At 46.6% G+C, this 22,959-nt stretch overlaps 1 protein-coding gene across 1 annotated transcript in view; it reads right to left on the bottom strand.

Annotated features, from left to right (window-relative positions):
- Positions 1-702: 702 nt before the first annotated feature.
- Positions 703-22,959, bottom strand: part of ESYT3 (extended synaptotagmin 3) — a 49,789-nt gene continuing 27,532 nt past the window's right edge. Inside the window, exons 7-23 of the mRNA XM_060638764.3 lie at positions 22,890-22,945; positions 21,549-21,669; positions 19,287-19,457; positions 18,530-18,612; positions 16,637-16,685; positions 16,242-16,331; positions 15,691-15,753; positions 15,529-15,591; positions 14,908-14,976; positions 13,836-13,922; positions 13,008-13,157; positions 10,944-11,440; positions 10,207-10,305; positions 9,525-9,656; positions 2,397-2,502; positions 1,324-1,373; positions 703-979 (exon numbers count right to left, since the gene is read on the bottom strand). Coding sequence (XP_060494747.3) covers positions 943-979; positions 1,324-1,373; positions 2,397-2,502; positions 9,525-9,656; positions 10,207-10,305; positions 10,944-11,440; positions 13,008-13,157; positions 13,836-13,922; positions 14,908-14,976; positions 15,529-15,591; positions 15,691-15,753; positions 16,242-16,331; positions 16,637-16,685; positions 18,530-18,612; positions 19,287-19,457; positions 21,549-21,669; positions 22,890-22,945 — 1,923 coding nt within the window. The 3' untranslated portion in view covers positions 703-942. The remainder of the gene's footprint in view (positions 980-1,323; positions 1,374-2,396; positions 2,503-9,524; positions 9,657-10,206; positions 10,306-10,943; positions 11,441-13,007; positions 13,158-13,835; positions 13,923-14,907; positions 14,977-15,528; positions 15,592-15,690; positions 15,754-16,241; positions 16,332-16,636; positions 16,686-18,529; positions 18,613-19,286; positions 19,458-21,548; positions 21,670-22,889; positions 22,946-22,959) is intronic.

Consider the following 22,959-nt stretch of genomic DNA (forward strand, 5'->3'; position numbering starts at 1 on the left):
CTGAGTAAGAGAAAAGATAATGTGGGCTCCACAGGAACTCGAGGATAACATCAGAGAGGACAAGAATATTTGGTTTTATTAAGTTTGAAATGCAAAAGGGGCACTTGTTTAAATGTGCAGTTTACATACTTTTTGCTTCCAAAGTTATTTAAGTGAACCAGCCATGTCTTAGAAAGGTGGAACAGAATTGCCAAACCATGTGAGAGAGATACAGAGGCTCCTTTTCCCCTCTGGCACCAACACTCGGCAGCAGTCTCTAGTGCTCTGCCCTCGGAGAGCAGATGTAGAGGCAAGTTTGGGATTTGGTTTGCTTTTTCCTATGGAAGTGATGCCTCCTGCTGGAGTTTGGTCCTGGGCCATCCCACGCTGGAGTATTGAACTGAGGGTATTTAGGTATACCACTATAACATTGTGGTCATCGGAAAAGTACATTTCAGTTCTAAAGTAGATACAGGGACAAATTTCCAGGCAGCACAGTACCAGAGGTGGCAGTCAGAAGGGCACAGGTAGTGTTGGCTTTTGGCACTTTTGGTGTGGGTCCCTTTTTATTCCTATAAAAGAAGCCTCTTCAGTCAGTCGCTTCCCAGGAATATTGGTAGCTGCTCCAGGAACAGACCTCCTTTTCCTCCTATGCCTGAGACAGGACCCTTTTGACAAGTCCCAAGTTGTATGTAATTACCCACACACAAAAAAAATCACCACTGAGATTCCTAATAATTTATTAGGCACGAATACCTCATTTCTTTTTGGATTTGAACAATTAAATCCAACTGAGAGAGTAGTTCTTGCTTTTGCATATGTTGACCTCTTCCTAGTATTATCCAGTCATGCACTTAAATTTCACACGAAAATGTATGTATATATTTTCAAATGGCTGTTCTGATTTAAATTACAAAATGTACATATGTACACATTTTAATATAAAGCTGGTAAGGGTGCTCATCAACTTCGGGGCTGTCCATCTGGAGTCAGCTCATACCTGTAAGACAGTCAGGTTGGACTTGCATTAGTATGAGAGCGTGCTGTGGTGGCAGTGGCAGAAAGGCAGCCTTGTCTAGCCTGCCTGGGCCCCTGTGGGACAGCAGAACCCGTCTCTCTGTAAGGAGACCAGGCAGGGTTAAGGCGAGAACTTAAAGAGGTCTGTTGGGCAAGTGAGATCTGCAAGCGGGGAAAGCCTGAAGTACAAGTCTAATCTGTCTCTCTCCCTGATAAGCAAAGAAGCTGACATGTCCTGAAAAGGGAAGAACTTTGGAGAGAATATGCACAGCTGAGACAGTGTCTTGAGTACCAGATTAATGTGATAAAATGAAAGGGCTCACTTACCAATGTGAGAAGCCCATAATCAGATCCTCTTTTGATAAGTCGATCAGTACCTAAACAAACACAAGTAATCAGTTTCCTTCCAAAAATTGCATTGAGTGGAAACCTATTGGCACAAACGGAATTGATCATAAAAAGGGCTTCCTTGGGCAAGGGCTCTTTTTCCTTTGGCTCTCAACATTGTACTGTCCTTGTGGAGAGGTTATGACAATGACCTCAGTGTCCTGAGAAGAGGTCAACTGCTCTTTGGAGTTAAACCTCAGAATCTACATGGGGCACCTGGGTGGCTCAGTCAGTTAAGCATCCGACTCTAGATTTGGGGTCAGGTTATGATCTTGCAGTTTGTGAGTTCAGGCCCTGCATTGGGCTCCATGCTGGCAGTGTGGAGCCTACCTGGGATTCTCTCTCTCTTAAGTAAATAAATAAAACTTTGAAAAAAGAATTTATCAATGTTACTGAACGGGAGAACAACTTGCCTTTACTCATGAACTGATCATAATTTTAAGCAAGACACCATAGTTGCCTCAACTGTAAAAGTGAGGATATTACCTCCATCATAGAAGTGGGCTTTTCAAAACATGATTATAAGAAGATGTTTATTGAAATACAACTGCAAAGTATTAACAAACATCCTTCTTTTTTGTGTCTCCTTGGCATCTTCCTGAAGATTATATTTACCGTACTTTTACTTTAAGTAAAATCTCATCTCCGCAAAAATCTTGACGTAATGAGACCCAAGCCTTCACAGGATGCTGTATTTATCAAAACAATACTTAATACATGTTCAGATACTTGTGCAATGATGAATTTAGATAGATTCTCCAGCTTGTTAAAAGTGTTGATCATATTAATTGGCACATCTAATACTATCAGAAACATTACACACACATACACACAAAATAAAAATAACCTCCTAATGAGGCTCTCCCCTCCTTGAACCCAGGTCTGATAATAACCAGATGATCCAATCAGAATTTCTGCAAGGGTGTTCCACCAATGAACAGTTAGAGTGCCGGGGGTGGGGGGGTGTGGGGGCGCTGTGGGAACAGAGTGTCAGGAGTCCCTCTTGTACTTACTTTTCCTAGTTCCTTCCTTCTGTGTGAGCCAAGTGGCCTACTGTTTTTCACTGCGACATCTAGTGACCTCTTCTTTACTTCTTCCATGGGAACAAAAAATTCAAATCTTAAAGAAGCAAAAAGTCAAATTGAGATTTACATATTTTAATCATTTTTGTTTGATCTATTTTCCTACTTTTAAAACCGAAGACTATTCAGGGGAGCATCCAGAACTGTTGGTTCATAACAGATATTCAGTGCATCATTATGACAGATAATCGCTGTCGTGTGCTAATCAAAAGCCCTGGAAGCATCAAGAGGCTATTTGCCTCTCTGGGAAGTGCCTCGGACTACTGTGCTTTGGGATTTGCTTCGGACTTTCTCTGAGCTTGCCCTGTCTCTCTTTACCTGCCCCTTCTCTCTCAGCAGTGCCTGTTCATAGGCCCACCTCAACTCTGTTTTTTCTGACCAGCTAAGGACTAGGATGCTAAATACTTAGGTCTCTTGGAGTTTCATGAAAAATAGTGGCCTGCCTTTCTTCTGTCTGTGGAGCAAGGCAGAGGAATCTTTTTGTATAAGCTTTGTCATGTACTCACAAAAGGTTACTGGCCTCCTTACTTGTAGATATTTTTTTTTTTTGAGGTAAAGTAACATTAGTTTCATGTGTATAACATGATTTTATATGTGTATATATTGCAAAATGATCACAAGTCAACATCCATCACTACACAGTTATAAAATCTGTTTTCTCATGGTGAGAACTTTAAAGATCCATTCTCCTAGCTACTTTCTAAAATGTAATATAGTATTATTAAATATGGTCACCATGCTGTACATAATATCCCCATGACTTAATTTTATAAGTGGAAATTTGTTCCTTTTGACCCCCTTCACCCATCTCTACCCTACCACCCCCTAGCACCTACCACCAATCTCTATATCAACGAGCTTGGCAGTTTTGGGGTTTTTGGTATCTTTTATGGATGTTTTTTTGTTTTGTTTTAGATTCCACATGTAAGTGAGATCATTCAATAAGAATCTTTGTCTGACTTATTTCACTTAGCATAACACCCTCAGGGTCCACCCATGTTTTCACAAATGGCAAGATTTCATTTTTTTTTTTACGGCAGAATATTTCATTGTGTGTATGTGTATGTACACACACACATACACATCTTCTTTATCCATTCATCCACCATTGGACACTTACGTTGCTTCCATGTCTTGGCTATTGTAAACAGTGTTGTAGTGAACGTGAGGGTACATATATATTTTTGAATTAGTATTTTCATTTTCTTTGGCTAAAGACCTAGAAGCAGAATTGCTGGGTTGTAGGGTAGTTCTATTTTTAATTTTTTGAGGAACCTCCATATTGTTTTCCACAGTGGCTGCACCAGTTTGCATTCCCACCAACAGTGCACAAGGGTTCCCCTTTCTTCACATCTTTGCCAACTCTTGGTAATAGTCATTCTAACAGGTATAAGGTGATATCTCATTGTTTTGATTCCCATTTCTCTGAGGATTAATGATATGGAGCACCTTTTTATGTATCTTTTGGTCATCTGTGTATCTTCTTTGGAAAAATGTTGAGGTTCTCTGCCTATTTTTAAATCAGACTTTTTGGGTTTTTTGCTATTGTAGGAGTTCTTTGTATATTTTGAATATTAACACCTCATCAGATAAATGGTTTGTAAATATTTTCTCCCATTCAGTAGGTTGCCTCTTCGTTTTGTTGACCATTTCCTTTGCTGTGCAAAAACTTTTCAGTTTGATGTAGTTGCACTTAATTTTGTTTTTGTTGCCTTTGCTTTTGGTGTCAAATGCAAAAAATGATAACCAAGACCAGTGTCAGGGAGTTTATTGCCTATATTTTCTTCTAGGAGTTTCATGGTTTCAGGTCCTACATTACATTAAGTCTTTAATCCATATTAAGTTTACTTTTGTGTATGATGTGAGATTGTGGCCCAGTTTCATTCATTTACATGTGGCTGTCCAGTTTTCCCAACACCGTTTACTGCAGAAACAGTCCTTTCCTCATTGTATAAGTTGTATTAATTGACATTGTCATAAGTTAGTCAACTATCTAGATGTGGATTTGTTTCTGAGCTGTTTTGTTCCATTAATCTTTGTGTCTGTTTTTTACGCCAATACCATACTGTTTTATTACCATAGCGTTGTAATAGAGTTTGAAATCAAAGTAGTATAATGCCTCCAGCTTTGTTCTTTCTTAAGATTGCTTTGGTTTCTTGTGGCTCCATACCAATTTTAGGATTATCTGTTTTATTTCTGTGAAAAAAGCCATTGGAATTTTGAAAGGATTACATTAAATCTATAGATTGCTTTGGGCAGTATGGACATTTTAACATTAATTGTTCCATTCCTTGAGCAGGAACTATCTTTGTGTTGTATTCAGTGTTTTTCATTAATGTCTTAGATTTTTCAATGCACTGATCTTTTACCTCTTTGGTTACATTTATTCCTAGGTGTTTTATTCTTTTTGATGCAGCTGTAAATGGGACTGTTAATTTCTCTGATAATTCATTATTAGTGTACAGAAATGTGAATTTGTTGAATAGTTCTAATGGTTTTTTAGTGGAGTCTTTAGGGTTTTCTATAATGTTATGTCATCTGTAAATAGTGACACTTTTACTTCTTCCTTTTCCATTTGGATACCTTTTGTTTTTCTTGCCTAATTGCTCTGACTAGGACTTCCAATACTAAAAAAGTGGCAAGAGTGGCTATCCTCGTCTTGTTCCTGACCTTAGAGAAAAAGCTGTCAGCTTCTCACTGCTGAGTATGATGCTAGTTGTGCGTGTGTCATCTATGGCCTTTATTATGTTGAGCTACATTCCCTCTATACCCACTCTGTAGACAGTTTTTATTTTTAGTGGATGTTGAGTTTTGTCACTTTTTTTTCCCTTAATGTTTATTTTGAGAGCGAGCGAGGGAGGGAGGGGCAGAGAGAATCCCAAGCAGGCTACATGCTGTCAGCGCAGAGCCCAATCTCACAAACCATGAGATCATGACCCAAGCTGAAATCAAGAGTTAAACACTTAACCAGCTAAGCAACCAAGGCACCCTGAATTTTGTCACGTTTTATCTGCATCTGTTGAGATGAACGTATGATTTTTGTTAATGTGATGATTCACATTGATTGATTTGCAGATGGATGTTGAATCATCCTTGAATTCTGGGATTCCCACTTGATCATGGTGTGCCATCTTTTTAATATATTGTTGAATTCAGCATTGTTTTTTAAGAGAGAATGTTATCTTTCTTATTAAACATTTAAGAGAATGTTACCTTTTTTATTAAAAAAATTTTTTTTAATGTTAGAGAGAGAGAGAGAGAGAGAGTGAGTGGGAGAGGGGGAGAGAGAGAGGGGCATTCAGAGTTGTTTTTTTATGTTTGTTTTTGAGACAGAGACAGAGAGAGAGAGAGAGAGAGTGGGAGAGGGGCAGAGAGAGAGGGAGAGACAGTATCCAAGGCAGGGTCCAGGCTCTGAGCTGTCAGCACAGAGCCCAACATGGGGCTCAAACTCATGAACCATGAGATCATGACCTAAGCCTGAGCGTCACTCAACCGACTGAGCCACCCAGGCTCCCTGAATTCAGCTTTCTAATATCTTGTTGAAGATTTTTGCATCAGTGTTCATCAGGGATATTGGTCTATAATTTTTTCTTACGATGTCCTTGTTCAGCTTTGGTGTCAGGGTAAATACTGGCCTTATAATATGAGTTTGGAAGAGTTACCTCCTCTTCTATTTTTTTTGGAAGACTTTGAGAAGAATTTGTATTCTTGAGTGTTTGGTAGAATTCACTAGTGAATCCATCTGGTCTTGGGAGGTTTTTTGTTTCTAATTCAGTCTCTGTATTAATAATCAGTCTGTTCAGATTTTCCATTCATTATTCAGTCTAGGTTGTATGTTTCTGGAAATTTACCTCTTTCTTTTAGGTTGTCAAATTTGTTAGCATATAATTTTAGTCTCATCCATTGTACTTCTGTGGTATCAGCTATAATGTCTCATCTTTAATTTCTGATTTTGTATTTCCTTTTTTTGATGAATCTAGCCAACGGTTTGTCAAATTATCTTTTCAAAGAACCAGCTCTTGGTTTCATTGATCTTTTCTATTGTCTTAGTCTCTATCATTTCACTTATTTCTGCTCTGATCTTTCCTTTCTTCTGCTAACTTTGGGCTTTCTTCATTCTTTTCACAGTTCCTTGAGGTGTAAACTTAGGTTGTTTTTTGGAGATGATTATTATTTACTGATATAGGCATTTATCACTGTGAACTTTCCTCTTAGAATTGCTTTTGTTGCATTCCACAAATTTGCTAAGTTGTATTTTCATTTGTCTGAAGATATTTTTGATTTCTCTTTTGATTTCTTCTTTGACCTACTGATTGTTCAGTAGCATGGTATTTAATCTTTACATACTTGTGAATTTTCCGGTTTACTTCTTGTAATTGATTTCTTGTACTACTGTGGTCAAAGAAGATGTTTGATATAATTTCACTTTTCTAAAATTTATTAAGACTTATTTTGTGACCTACATATTATCTATTTTGGAGACAGTCCCATGGGCACTTGAAAAGAACGTATATTCTGCTTTTGGATGAAATGTTCTGTATAGGTCTGTTAAATCCATGTGGTCTAACATGTCATTTAAGGCTGATATTTCCTTATTGATTTTCTGTCTGGATGATCTACCATTGAGGTAAGTGGGGTATTAAAGTCCTCTACTATTACGATATTGCTGTTTCTTCCTTTAGGTCTGTTAATATTTGCTCTATATATTTTGTCACTCCTAGGTTAGGTACATAAGTATTTACACATTTTAGATCCTTTTGTTGAAGTGACCTCTTTATCATTATGTAATGCCCACTTTTGTCTCTTATTACAGTCTTTATTTTCAAGTCCATTTTGTCTGATAGAAGTATAGCCACCCCAGTTTTCTTTTGGTTTCCATTTGTGTAGAATATCTTTTTCCATCCCTTCACTATCAGTTTGTGTGTGAAGGGAGTCTTACACTTAGCCTGCATCTGAAGTGAGTCTCTTATAGGCAGCATATAGGTGGGTCTTGTTTTTTATCCTTTCAGCCACTCTGTGTCTTTTGATTGGAGAGATTAGTCAACTCATAAAGTAACCATTGATAGTTCGTATTAATAGTACTTAATGTCATTTTGTTAATTCTTTTCTGGCTGTTCTATGACTTTCTTTAGTGGTATACTTAGGTTATTTTTATGTTGTGTATATGTACTATAGGTACATATGTGTGTATATGTACTATAGGTAACATTTGTGGTTACCCTGAAGCTTACATATAACAGTCTACTTTAAGTTGATAATATCTTAAGTTTGAAAGCACTCTAAAACTCTACATTTTGACCACTCCCCCCACTCCACATTTTACATCTTTTTATATCTCTTAACTAGTTACTGTGGTGATAGTTGTTTTTCGTACTTTTAACCTTCATACTAGCTTTATAAGTGATTAATCCACTACCTTTACTATATATTTACCTTTACCAGTGAGATTTGTACTGTTCTATGTGTCCTTGTTACTAATTAGCGCCGTTTCTTTTCAGTTTACAGGGTCCCTTTAACATTTCTTTTAAGGCCAGTTCAGTGGTAATAACTTCTATCTTTCCAATTATTTCTTTGTTTATTTACTCTTGTGAGATAGAGAAACACACAGAATCTGAAGCAGGCTTCAGGTGCAGAGCCTGACTTGGGGCTCCAACTTAAGAACCGTGAGCTTATGACCTGAGCTGAAGTCAGACACTTGACCAATTGAGCCACCCAGGCGCCCCCATCTCTCCAATTCTTAATGACAACTTTGCCAGGTAGAGTATTCTTGGTTAGTTTTTCTTTCAGCACTTTGTATCGTGTTAGTCCCTTCTGGCCTGCAGAGTTGCTGCTGAAAAATCCCCTGTCTAAAGGTGGTTCCCTTATGTGTAACAAGTTACTTTCGTCTTGCTGCTTTCAAGATTCTCCCCTTAACTTTTGACATATTAATTATAACGTGTCTTAGTATAGGTCATGTACTCACAAGAGGCCTCTGGGCTCCTTACTTCTAGGTGTATTGTTAGGGTGGAGGCTGCTAAGTCTGCCCTCCAGATAATCCAGCCATATCTTGCTGGATCATATTTTCAGAGAGAATTACTAACAGATCAGGTTTGTCACAAAAGTCAGATGTCAAACCTCTCCCTCCTCTGTTCCTACATGGCAATTTTGAAATCCTTTTACAGTTGTGTCAGAGCTGTCTTTGAGTACAAAGTCTCTGACTTGTGTGGCTCTAGAATATAGATGGTGCCTGGCATAATATGTTCAATAAATAATGACTAGATTCTCTCTCCCCCACATCCTTTCTTGGTACCACTGAACTCCCAAGTGAAGCTCTTAAAGGAACATACTAGTTCTTAGACATGGCCCAAAGAGCACTTAGTTCAACTCTTTTAAAATGAGTAATTATTAACCAAAATGAGAGGAAATCAGAATTATCAGGTATATTACCTTCCTAGGCTGGTTAGAAATGTCTTTTGTTAGGATCCTGATGCAGAAGGAAGCAATGAGGAGATTTTGACTTGTGTACCTTGAGATCAACTTGAAGTCAAGAATATTTCACATAAGACTTGCCACACCAGGACCATCAAAAGCAAGAAATGTGATGAGAATCTGTCTACCAGTCTTGTATCCAAGGACATGGGTGGACAAGTCAGGGTAACATATCTATTTCACTTGACAGCTATGCTTTGTTGCAGAAGGGAAGACAGGCCAAAGAGCTTGGAGCTTTGGAGGAAATTTTAGGTCCTTAGGTTCAAGGTATGTTTATTTTTAACTGCTACTTTAAGAGAGATTCCAAGAAATCCTCTTTGACAATATTTATATCCTTTTACTTCTAAAGAGGCTTCATTTAAAGAAAAAAAAATATGGCACAGTTCATAATCAGGAACACTTTAGCCCCTATGGGCAAGAACAGATGGTAGCTGTTTTGCTTCAGTGCCCTGGCAGTCCTCTTCTCCCAGTCATGTCTAGAAAGTTCGTGAAGGCACACATGTGGCTGGCTTGCCAGGCCCACCACAGGCCCTCAACAAATACTTGAAGACATAAGACAACACTCTAGGCAGGGCAGCTTGGTCCACTTACGTCTCATCGAACAGAGGTTCCAGGGTCTTCCTTTTCACTGAGGTTTTCTTACGACTTGCCCACCTCCTTTCTGGTAGCAAGTACACACGGACATAGGGATCAGCTCCACTGCTGGTGCAGGGTGTCAGGTTTCTGATTTGGTTTCAAAGACATTAAAGAAAGTTTTAAAATACTGCAAAGACTCATTTGGAGAAAGCTATACTAGCCATGGAGCTCTAGATGGCTTTGAGGACAAAAATGCCCTGTCGTCTAGATGACCAAACAGCAACAGTCTGCAGATTTGAAGGACAAAACATCAGACACACGATTTCAAAAGCGTGTGTGTGTGTGTGTGTGTGTGTGTGTGTGTGTGTGTGTTTTAAAGTAGGGAGGAGAGCAAGTACATTGCATCTAAAGGAAGTAGGAGATTCCTACTTGAGAGAAGGCACTGGCTCCAAGTCACCCCAGACAGTTTTGCAGTGGTTATGTCTGAACAAAGCCCTTGGCTCTGGAGCCCATCAGCATCATTGAGGACTTGTCATTCACAGCAGGCAGCCTTCAGCCCTCCCTCCTTCCCTGTGTATTACTTGTCTACCTCAGCCATGCCACCCCCACCCCCCCACTGCCATTGCTCCAAGCGCCTTTACTCTTTTGTTCACCTGATGCTCCCAGAGGCCTCTTCCTGGCCCCAGCATCTCGTTACCTGCAGCCACTGATGAGAACACTGAGGCAGCGCCGCAGACACACATAGCGCACCGTGAGCCGAATCTCACCCAGCCTCCGCTGCCGGAGATCCCCGCCTCTGTAAAGAAAGGGCTTGTCACGTCCCTTGCCATTACGGGTGTTGGCCTCTCCCCCAACCCCAACGACAGAAGCATGTCCTGCTTTAGGAACATAGGGCCCTGTGGGTTAATAAAATAGCTCTCAGGTTCTTTTTGGTCTGAAGTCCGTTCCATCCATTCACATTAATTATCCTACTTTACAGTAGGAAGGATATGAACCTTGGAGTGGGATCTGTTTCTATACCATGATTTCCTGTGAAACCTTGGGTAAGTTATTCGACTTTTATGATAGTAAATTGTATCTCGTAGGCTAATCGTGAAGATGGAATTAAATAACATGCTAAGCCCATGGTAAACACTTTATATAAATCCCACATTCTAAGCTCTCCATATCATCCTCATACACTTGAGAATTCAGGAAATGTTTCTGCGCTAAGGAACCTTCACTAGAGCCCAGCACCTGTTTTACAGTTGGTATGCATTTGCTCTCTCTCTCCCCCCTTTCCCTTGTGTTTCTAGCATACCATGCTGCCTCTCATGAAGCCACTCTGAAAGACCAGAACTTGTACAGCAAAGTAAGTTTGTGTCTACTATTCTATCCAGGGATGGATTTTTCATGCATGTCATTTTAGAATAGATTAAGCAGAGAGGTGCATACTCAGTGTTGAGGCTGATATCTGTCAGGTCAAAGCAGGAGGAGGCCAAGGAGTTCAGCGAGGACATGCTGGGAGCCAGCCTCTTGGGTGGCCACACAAATGGGGAGACAGGGCATTTCATGGGTCTGGGTGACTTGATGGGCCCTGGAGAGTGTGGGCCTGGGACAGTCAGGAAGATGGTGGCCGCACTCCTCTTCTTCCCCGTGGGCTCACAGAACCCTTTGGCACTGTCCTTGCCTTTGGGCTCTGGGCCTGTCTCTTGGGGTGTGGGCTCGGTGGCAACAGTAGTGGCACTGGTGGTTGTCATGGTGCTCTTGGAGGCTTCCTTGGTATCAGAAACAGGGTCTGGGGGGCATGGCAAATTTTCAGGGCCCCCTCCCTGGGATGGGGCTTTGGGGTCCTGGTTGGTGTCCACCTTCTTAACGAACAGAGGACCTTTCTTTAGGGCTTCAGGTCCTGTGTATGGGCTCCCCATCTCTCGTTCTTCCACACGCAGGAACTGCAAGCAGATGACAGGGTTATGGGCTGGGCCCCCCTATCCACCTTCTCCTCCTCTGCTCTCATCTTAACCTCTGGGAAATGGTTCCTTCCTGACTGCCCAATCCTCTAGATTCTACCTCCCACCCCCACAACCCCACACCATATCTTCCTTAATCTCTCTTTGCCCCTGGGTCCCTGTAACCAAATATTCTCTTTCTCCCTTATTCCTGCCTCAGTCATGAGTCTTCGTGAAGACTCAGTCCTGCCCCCACTCAAACTGGCTGGTGGAGACCTAGCTCACTCTTACAACATGCACTGTTCCTCTACACAGAGGACTCCCCTGCCTTCTGGATGGGGTCCTTTCCAGCTGTCACCCTATTCACCACTGCTTTCCCTAAAACAGTTCCTGTCCACATATACCCCTGTGTTCCTACCACCAAAATTTCAAACCTCAGCCACTATGTTTCTTCCCCGTTAGTCATCAAGACTGTTCCTAGGGACTTCCATTTCTAGCACTGTGGTGGTCAAAATATTCTGAAAAATCTCATTAGGAATGTCTAATAAAATGAAACAAACATCCTTTTAAATGCATTGCCAAATTCACAAGAAAGGAGGGAAAGCCCCTGGGGTTACTGAAAAACGAAGGCTAAGCTTTCCTTGGGTGGTTTATCAACCTTGAAAATTCAAGGGGTAAGGAGAAGAGGCCTCGGATCAATGTGAGGCTGGGAGTTGAAGTGGGAACCATGAAGGTGTGATCTCTAGGGGAAAAAAGTAGTCTAGGATAAACATTCCACCCCCCAGGAAAGACTGATAAGAAATATGTCTGTCTCAGCCTGTACTCTGGTGGGGGGAACTGAAGACTTTCCTGAGAATATGGCACCTTACAGGACTGTCTTATATGAATTTTGGTTCTTATTTTTACCTGTGGAATCTTGAAACCTAAAATTTTAAAAATAACCTAAGAATGGACCCTAGGTTTGTAATGCTCCCGAGGTGCTTGGTTATAGTAAAACGGAACCTCGCTGGAAGCAAGCAGCTTCAGTCCAGGTCCCAGAACACTGAACGTATGTTTGCAACCCAAGTTACCAAGCATAGAAAACAGATACAACAACCATCAAAATCTAACTCAAGATCTTAAGATATAATGTGTACCTGTGAATTCTAACGTAAGTATTTTCAAATGACTGAAGATGGAATAGAAACATCATAATAAAATACTATGAAAAAAGATAAAATCAGAAATAAAAAACAGCCAATTAGTGGTCTAAGATGACAGAGATCTGAGGAAATTTAGAATGTAGCACCAGGAGATAAAGAAACAGAAAATATGACAGTGAGGTCAGGTCGGGACATGGAGGAGGTGGTGGTCCAGTGTAAGAATTCTAGAAGGAAGGATTGAAAGAATGGGAGAGGCAATATCTGAAGGGATAATGGCTGACCATATTCCAAAGTTGATGAAAAACAGCAATCTATCTCCTAGCTTCTTCTCGGCACAGAGCAGGTACTTAGTGCTGGGATAGACCACCTTGTTCCATGGCCAGAGCTCCACCCCTCACCTACCCTGGGGCACAAGAAGGGATGTTTACCCGAAGCACTAGCCTCATGGAGATGAGGCTGTCCAGGCCTGAGTGGTCCAGCTGAAAGCGCTGCTCCAGGGTGAGGTCTGTATAGGGTAGAATCTGGCACAGGGGGAACTCCAGCACTCCCAGAGCACACTCCTGGTCATCATCAAGCACCTGGGCAGTGGGCCAGTCACAAAACAGGCTAACCCAGCCTCAGACCCACCACTGCCTTTCCCGAGTCTCAGTTCGCCTAAGTAAGTACTGTGCTTCTATTGGCCCCTGGCCCTGTTCTGAAAACCTGGGACTGGGACCAGGCCTGGTCCCTGTTTACAGTCAGGGTAGAGGCAGTTATGATCTGTATGAGGCAGGGGCCAAATGTCCATGGCCACAGGGGCTTTAAGAGCTGATGAGCTGAGCTGCTCCATGATGAGACATCGGACAAGGCTGAGGGCCCCCAAAATTTGCTGGGTCATGAAATCTTGGACGAGTCATCGTTTGAGCCTCTATTTGCTCATGTGTAAAATAAAGAAGGTATCTCTTTTCCACAGATCGTTTTGAAGATTAAGTTATTTTTTTAAAGAAGTATATCATCATTGACGTCCAGGGAGGATTCCAACACAGGCCCTTCTGGGTGCTATGTAAAACTGGAAAGACTTGCAGGGAGAGAGCCAAGGGACGTGAGGGTTCGCCCACCCACCAGTCCGTGAGGATGCGGAGCCTCCACATCCTCTCCCACACACACAGGCTGACTTCACCACTGGGAGCACCTGCCTGAGGTGCACTTCAAGCTCCCCACCCCTCCTGCCGTAGACACCTGTTAGCCTTGTTCCAAGACCCGAACTTGACACAAACCTTCAGATGCAGCTCCTCGGCTGCCACATCGTACACAAAGAAGGAGAACACCTGGCTCCACACGGGGTCCTTGGTGTGGGGACAAGTCTGGGGATGGAAGAGAGAAAGATCACTGAAGGGTCAGGATGGGCAGAGCAGGGTGCAGGCACCCTCTGCTCGCATCTGGCCACTCACCAGCACTGCCTGGGGGTCAGACCCACCCACACGGCTTGTGGGAGACTTTAGGGTGGGGCAGCCAGGTTCAAAGGCAAGGAGAGCTTTCCCAGGAAGGTTGGGGGTTTAATTTACTTACTTAAATTCAAGTTAGTTAACATACAGTCTAGTATTGGTTTCAGGAGTAGTGATTCATCACTCACATATGACACCAGTGCTCATGCCAACAAGTGCCCTCCTTAATGCCCATCGCCCATTTAGCCCATCCCCCCACCCCCCACAACCCCTCCAGCAGCCTTCGGTTTGTTCTCTGTATTTAAGAGTGTCTTAGGGTTTGTGTCCTCTCTGTATTTTATTTTTCCTTCCCTTCCCCTATGTTCATCTGTTTTGTTTCTTAAATTTCACATACGAGTGAAATCATATGATATTTATCTTTCTCTGACCTTTTTCACTTAGCATAGTGCACTCTAGCTCCATCCATGTTGTTGCAAATGGCAAGAATTCATTCTTTTTGATCTCAAATATTCCAGTGTGTGTGCATATATGTACACGTACACGTATATACATAGATAGATCTTCTTTATCCATTCATCAGGCAATGGAGATGTGGGCTCTTTCCCTAAACTGGAAGTTGTGTGGGGCTGAAAGCATAGCAGCACTAGAGCTCACTTCCAGGGGAGGGGCCAAAAGGACTTCCACAGCTTTCTAGCATGGGCCCTTGGGTCAGTCACTCCATCTCTGACCCTCAGGTTCTTGAACTGTGCAACTATTTTGTGAGGTTGTTTTGAAGACACCGGGCCTAGAACGTGTCCTGACACCTACGAACACTGTTCTGTTCTCTAATCCCCTGCCCTTTTGCTTCTCTCCTGTAAGGGGTGGGGCCCTCACTGTCCCATGGCTACACACTGAACTGTCTCACCTTGCTGGTTTGTGTCTTCTTGCCTACAGAGAGCTTGACATAGGAAGAGGGGTCTCTGCTCACTTTATTCTGTGGGGAACAGATGGACAACAATGAAAGTGGTACCAATGGTCTGAGACACCACCCTGACCAGCCTCACCTCCCAACCCCCAGGAGCATCAGTGGGACCTGGGGCCAGCCAATTGCTTCCCTCTGACAGAAGGCTACCCTGGTGCCCCCAGGTCCCTGGGCTGCCATCACTGTGAGCTCTAGGATAGGGCTAACCCCAGGGGAGGCTCCAAGGTAAAGACAGGAGGCCCAGAGCTGGGCCTGGTTGAGCACACGCTCTTGTTCCCTCGAGCTATGGAGGCAGACAAGTTCTGGCTCTTCCTTTACCTTGTGACCTAGGTACTTAACGTTTCGGGTGCTACTTGTAAAATGGCAATAAAACGAGACACACTCATCATGGGACTTGGGCATAACGAACGTGGGGGGTGGGTTGCAAAGCCCAGCACCTGGCACATGGCAGACATGGTGAATGGCACTCTTGTCATCCATAGGCTGTGTGTGCACAGACGGTCACCCAGAAGACAGGGCTGTGGTTACTCTGAGGAAAAGGCACCGTGACGGGCTTTCACTTACCTTGGTAAACCTAGGGAGTTTTTTGGCTCGATATTCGCCATTCAGGTAGTCAAAGGGGTTTCTCTGCAGCACAAGAATAGGATAAATGAATGACACATGGACATGTGCAAGAGACGGGCACAAGGCAAAGGTGTATGTGACACTGGGCATGGCACCACTCACCGGCAGGTTGCAGGCACTCTCCAAGAAAACCACGAGGATGGCAGTTGAAAAGCCACTATGGTCCTACAAGCACACACAGACTCTCACTCACTGGGTGCTGAAGCATTAGGAGACACAGACTGGTTTTGGAGAAGCCTATTCACGGCAGAAGGAAGCTAGCTAGCCAGACCTTGAACTCCAGACAAGCCCTACGATTGCCCACAACCTAGCTTTTTGTTAAGACTGAATCTACAACTGCAGCATGTCAGATTCAAGTCAGACACAGGGGTGGACTTCCTCAGGAACTGGGCTGACCAGCACTGACAGAGCTTTTAAGGATCCCATCTTTCCCGAAGATGGCTGAGCTGCTCCGAGACTGCTGAGAGATCAGGAGCTGCCTGATGTGGAGCTGAGGCCGAGGGACAGGTTCTGCCGAAGGTGGGGCTGGCTGGATGATTCTGTGAGCAAGATCTGGGGGCTTCATCTCGCCCCCTTCCACAAAGCTCACACAGGGACCGGCCGCCAGCCTCCACACACCTTTCTGGTAGGGAACGCTGACAGCCCACCCTCACCTGGGTCAGAGCTTCCGGGCTGGCGATCAGTGAAAGCCACTCCAGCCGCAGGTGCAGCCGCCCGCTGGTTGTGTCGTTCAGGACAAACCACTGCAGGAGGAGGGTGAGGAGGGTGAGGAGGGAGGAGGATGAGGAGGGAAGAGGGTGAGGAGGGAGGAGGGAGGACGGCTCCAGGAAAGGCCCACTGAGATGCTACCGACCCTCTTCAAGCAGTTCAATTCTGGGACCTGGTGGAGCCCTAATAGGGGCTTTAGGGCAAAGATGGCCCAGCCGGGCGGTGTGGGCTCTGGGCTCGAGGGAATGGGAGAGGTGGTTATAGAAGGCCAGAGCACTACACTTTGAGATGGAAACAAGAATGTCCATGGGGGGAGGGGGGGTTGCAGGCTCGACTCTACCTCATCCACCACTCTGTTCGTCATGACATCCCCAAGGCAGATCTGCAGGCTGGAACACACAGGGAGTCGGCTTAGCTCCAAGCAGGCAGGAAGCAGCATATCCGAGGGCGGCCCTCAAGACAGGGGACCTTAGGGGTGCCTGGGTGGCTCAGTTGGTTGAGTGTCCAACTCTTGATTTTGGCTCAGGTCATAATCTCAGGGTTTGGTTTGTGCGCTCGAGCCCCACGTCAGACACAGCAGACAGCATGGAGCCTGCTTGGGATTTTCTCTCTCCCTCTCTCTGCACCACCCCCCCTTCTCTTGCTCTCTCTCTCTCTCTCTCACTCAAAATACATAATGTAAAAAAATGGTTTATAATCTTTGAGGAAAAAAAAGATGGGATCTTATTCATCTCAAGGCACCAGTGGTAAAGCGCTTGCCGCTCAGGCAAATGAAGGCCAGTCAGCAGGTGGCTCCAATCCCCAGAGGAGAACATGAGCAGAGGCTGCTGGGCACACTGGCTCTGGATTCCCCAGTGACGGTACTATGGGCATTTTGAACAGGATGATTCTTCTTTGTGAAAAACTGCCCATGCGTTGCATGGGTTTAGCTTCCCGGTCCCGTGTCCTCTAAACACCCGCAGCACCGCCTCCCACAGTCATCATTAACGACCCCCAGGGCCCATCCATTTCCAACACTGCCCCAGGTGCCCTCCAGGGGATAAGTCTGGTTGGCATGTGTGTGACAGGAGGTGACAGAGACCTAACCTGACTGCAGCCCAAACACAAGACCCTGATAGCCAGAGGGGAAGGGGGGTGGGGATTAAGTCTGGGTGACTGTTAGAAATGTGCTTGAGCTCAGCACACGCTGGAAATCAGTAACATGCAGCATGAACTACAAGCCACACTTCTCATCTGCAACAACACAAAAACTGCAGCTTTTTCCATTAAGAGAAGAAAAAGAACATCTGGTGGGGAGCTGTTTCTTAGGGTGGCAGATGGCACCCTTCCCACTTTGTTTTGTTGCTTTTAAAATTACATGCTCGTGGAAACCAGCTAAACAATACAGGAGCAAGAAAGATTTGGGTGAAACTCTCTTTTCTGCCTCCTCATCCCAGGCCCCCTGAGGCGAGCGGTGTGAACAGTCTGCTGTGTGTCTCCTGTGCCCTTCTCTGTGCTCACACAAACATACTCCGGGGTCCTCCCTGGAGACATGAAACCACATGGGCCACACCCAGCTCCCGCCCCTTACCCCCTCCCCACCCCCCCAACCAAGTCTTCCAGCTCAACACAGACCCTGCTCATTGTTTTTAAAAGCTGCAGAATATTCTGTAGTTTGGCAATGGCAAATCTATTCAAACACTCGACCAATATCCTCTGAGGCTGGACATTTGTGTTTCCAGCCACCACAGTTCTGCTCATTGCAGAGCACCCCACGTATAATACTCTGACTTTATGGGAGATTCCTGGAAGTGGGGCTGCTGGGCCAAAAGACATATAAGTCTGAAGTTTTGATGGCCAGCCCCAGCCCCACCATCTCAGTCCCCCCACAGCCCTGAGTTTGGGTTCTGCCCCAGAGCAAGAGGCCAGGACTCCTTGGCACTGGGAACCTGACCATCCACGCCGGCCCCACCCCTGCACCTGCTCTGAACAGAGAGTCTAGCTACTGCACCAGGACTGCAGGACGCAGAGCCCATGGGACACAAACCTTGGGGCCCTCTGCATCCCCGTAGCCCAGCTCAGGGCTGGGCACTCAGGAGACACCTAGGAAGGAGGTTAGTAGCAGGAACGTGGAATGACAGAGCAGGATGCCTAACGCAGTCACTGTGTCAGGTGACTGCGTGCTGGAGGCGAGGGTGCTGTGGCCCGAGGCCTGGCCCAGTGCCCCTGCGCCCAGCTCAGCCCTCCTCCTCACCTGCCCAGGAAGTCGTCCCTGTCGGGATCCTGGTCATACAGGTCCACCTCCAGGTCCTGCCCAGGGACTTCGTACACTATAAACTGGAACAAAAGACGGGATACTTGATCTGCAGGCCGCAACAGCTGATGAAGCCAACCTCAAGCATGACCCAGGGAGAGCCCAAGTCCAGCCCCACCACCTGCCAGCTCAGAGCCCTGGGCAGTTTCCTGCCTTCAACACCTCTGGAGAACCCCACCTGTAAGAAGGGAGTGATGTCCTCCCCTGCGGGATGGGGAGGACGGGGGTTGGTGCACAGGGGACAACGGCTGCTGTGTGTTTTGCATGGGGCTCGCAGCTTCTGGAGCACTTCATAGGCTGTGGGTGCTACCTTCAGGTAGTAGGGATTGTGGGTGGATTTAAGAACTTTAAGCTCCTGGTGTGAGGCTCTGGCAGCAGGGGAGGCTGGGAGGATTGGGGCAGAACTGACTCAGGTTCTTTTACTTTGATTTGAAAAATTCCAACAAATCTGACAGTGATGGGGAAGGGAGGTGGGAATTCATTTACGAGCTGTTCCTCCAGCAGGGCCACGGCAGCCCACCTCTGAAGCCTGATGGATGTGGGAAGGAGGAGTGATGCAGGCCACCCTGCATGTCCCCAAGGCCACTCCTCCGGCCCGGTGTTGCCACATGGGTGTGTGAGGCCCTCCCTTGTTTGTACCCAGCATGACCCAATGTGGAGCCTGGAGGGCATCAAAAGTAGCCGAGGAGACCCTCACCTCAAATACCTCATTCCAGGTGGGGTTCAGGTTCTTGTAGATGGTCCTGCTCCGGAAATGCTGTAGGCCAATGCTCACCTTGGCGTAGGGGTCTGACTTGCCTCGGATCCCCAGGAAGTTGTCCTTCTGAGCCAGCTTCTCTGCTTCCAGCAAGTGGACTCTGATCACTCCCTGGAAAATGCCCCAGCCCAGGGCTCACAGCTGCTTTCTGGGCTGTGCCCACCCCCAAGGCCCACAACATCAGGGCCAAAGCCATCAGACATCATCCCAGCCCCGTCTCAGTGTCTCTGTGGTCTAGATGGGAGACAAGCCAGATATGTCAGTTTCCTTGCCAAAGCCACGCAGCAAGTGATGTCAGGGTCCAGGGCTCTGTCCACTCATCACCATGCCCTGCCCCCATTCCTGGCCTTCAACCTGCCGTGTGAATGGCTTGTTCAGCCACAGCTATTTCCTCCTGTGCTGACGACCACCATCTGAGGAGGCTGCCTCCTGGATTCCCCCTCTCCAGAGGGGAACAAAGTTCTAGTCATTTCCTCCTGAGGCCCAGGTGTACACACCCCTGTGGGCACTGCGTGCCGCTGGCAGAGTGCTCATAAAGGCCCCGCACTCTGGGCTTTGTCCTCAGACAGAATGGAACGCAAGAATTAGGAAGTACACTTCATGGGGCCAGGAGGCCTCCTGCCTAGAACTGTGTTTTTAAGTATCAGTAGATACATGTACGCTTAGGATGAGCACTGAGTACCGTATAGAACTGCTGGGTCACTATCTTGTACACCTGAAACTAACACAACACTGTATTTTACCTGTATTGGAATTAAAATAAAAAAATAAAACAGTGACAGATACACAGGCATTTACCCTTTGACCCAGCAATCCCACGTCTAGCCCTAAAAGTATACTGCCAAAACTCAAAAAAGACACGTCCAAGGCTATTCGTGACAGCGCTATTTGTAATAGCGAGAGATCAACACAGCCCATTCAATAACCCCCTGCACACACACACCGTGGAGTACTGGGCCGCCGTAAGCAGGAAAGAGTTAGGGCCCTGTCTACCCTGTCACGGAGCAGTGCCCATGACATACGGAGTGATAAAAGCAAGGTGGAGAAAACTAGGTTGCTGCCATCTGTCAAAGAAGGGGAATATGACCATCATCAGATATGCACACACAACCATATCTGCAATATATCTGCAGCTGCTCATTTTAGAAAACCAGCAATGAACAGTGGAAGGATAAACCATTACTTAAGGGGGATGGTGGAGGTCAGGTGCAGGGAAGAAAGGATCGAAACCAGACCCCTTAAGATAGAATCCGTTTTTATGTTGGACTTCGGAAGCTTGCAAATATTTTACATGACTGTGAAAGGAAGTTACGGTAAAAATTCACCCCTCAAAATAGAAAATGGAATGAAACAAATCAATGTAAATGTTCACAGCCAGTTGTCGCAAACACGCAGAAAGAACTATTCCAAGTGAGTTTAAATGGTAGCAACTTTCCAGGACCTCTTGAGGGGGATATCCCCTGAGGACAGATTGTTTTCAGTAACAGAGGCGTAGGTGATGGGGTTGGTTGTTATTCTGAGATGGCCAAACTCAGCCTGGGGAGGCTGAGAGGACATATGTGCTGCCGCCTGCTCGCCCCGGGCCTTACTCCGGTGCAGCCAGAGCAAGCCGATGCCTCTTACCTGGTACTGGTGGAGAAATGGGCATGCACCCCTCTCCCGAGCCCCGACTCGCAGCCCTGAAGGGCACCTTCTGTAGGGAGGCCATGTGGCTGTCCTCAGGGGCCTCCCAAGCAAGGCCCAGGATGTGGGGGGCAGGAGCAGTGGGACTGAGCACACAGGAAGGCCCACGTCCTGGCTCAACTGAATGTTCTTCCCAGTGTACCCCAAGGATTCTTTCCACCACCAAATAATGGAGTCGGGGGAGTCTCGTGTCCCTGAAGGGAGGATGGGAATCTCCTAGAGTTTCCTGGGGGCAGGGGTGACTTCCCATAGCCCCCAACCCAGGCTGCACAGGTGGGGGGTGGTGAGGGGGGACCAGCATCCAGGAAGGAATGCCACCTGGGTTCCGCCCCTCCCTAGATGGGTGGCTTTGGGCAAGTCAGTCAGTCTTCCAACACTCGGTCCTCGCCCGATCAAACAAAGATGCCGTGCTCTCACAGGGCAGAGACCAGGCTTACCAACTGAGAATGCATTCCCTCCTCCAGCCTGAGGGTCCCTCAGCTCTGGGCCCAGTGATCTGTGGCCAGTGCAGGTACTCACGCAGGGCAGAGGAAAGAGCAGGTTGGTCACATCCAGCCCCTTCTTCACAGGCACAGTCACGCGGTTGGGCAGTACCAGGTGGGCGGCGATAAGGTCCTCCAGCAGGCTATCTGACACCTCGCTGGGGACAGTGGACACGACCAGCTGTAAAGGCCGCCCACCCCTCCACTGGTCATCCCCAGAGCTCAAACCAGGAGCAGAGCGTGGTGGGGTGGGCCCTTCCCAACAGGGAACATCCCTGTCCCCAGCCTGCCTGGCTGGTGGGGGTGGGGGAAGATGCGGGGTTTACGTTTTGACAGCCCCTGACCACCACCCTCTCAATCCCACTCTGTTCTCTGAGGCATCCCAGCGTGGTAGCTAAGGGATGGCCTGGAGCCTGTGTGCAAATCTCAGCTCCACTACCCATGAGCTGTGTGACCTTGGGTAAGTCGATCACCTCTCTGGACCTGTTTCCTCATCTCAGAGAATAGCACCTGGTGCACAGTAAGTGCTAGCTAAGTGTTTGCTCCCGTAGCTCTTCTACTGGCTGACATCCCATCAGAGTTCTCTGCTCACTGCCTGACTCCCTCTCCCCAGCAGAGGAGCAGGGACAGCGCCTAGAACAGGACTAGCACACAGAGCGGGTGCTCAGGAAATATCTGTTGAATGAAACAATGCGCCACTGGATTCTCTGCATCCAGGGGGCCAGGAGCAGTGGGATCATCCCCAGGGAGCGAGCCAGTGGTCCTCCCCGCAGGCCAGGGAGCTGCCTGAGCCTGGGGAGCCTGCTGGTGCTTGCCCTGGCCAGTCCAAATGTCCCTGATGCCTGGGGACACGTGTCCACATGGGCCTGGAGCCCTCCCTTTCTCCTCCCAGGGGGCCTGAGGCTCTGAGTGCGGCCCTGCCACGGCCAGTCCCAGGAAGGGACGTAGAAGAACCGGGATCCCCTTTCACTGAGGAAGAGCCCAGAGAAGTCACACAGTTGCTGAACAACAGAGCCAGAGAGCCTGTGCTCTCTCATTAGCCCACACAGCCTCCCCCAGGACATCTCCTGTGGCCAGTGTGTGCCCGTGCGTTTGAGCGTGTGTGTGCGTGCGTGTGTGCGCGTGTGTGTGCGTGTGTGTGTGTTTTCTAGGTGCAGTGCCTGCCCACAGAGGCCAAGCAACACTGTTAGCCTCCTGGTCCCACTCCGAACACACCAACACATTTCCCCCCAGGGCAGGGACAGCATGGTGCCACCCCGCTCCTCACACAGGAACTGGGAGGGAGGGCACAGCCAAGGTGCAGCTCCAGTCACCGGATGCCCGTCTCTGGAGGACCTCACTCTTGGGATCTGCCTGGCAGCTCTTGCAGTGCACTCACTTGATTCCTGGAGCGTCTAGCAGGTTGGTCAGGCCTGTCCAGTTGATCTGCAGGTGCTGCAGGGGCAGAG

The sequence above is a fragment of the Panthera onca genome, chromosome C2 (genome assembly GCF_046562875.1).
Source record: "Panthera onca isolate mPanOnc1 chromosome C2, mPanOnc1 haplotype 2, whole genome shotgun sequence".
NCBI classification, from domain to species: domain Eukaryota; kingdom Metazoa; phylum Chordata; class Mammalia; order Carnivora; family Felidae; genus Panthera; species Panthera onca.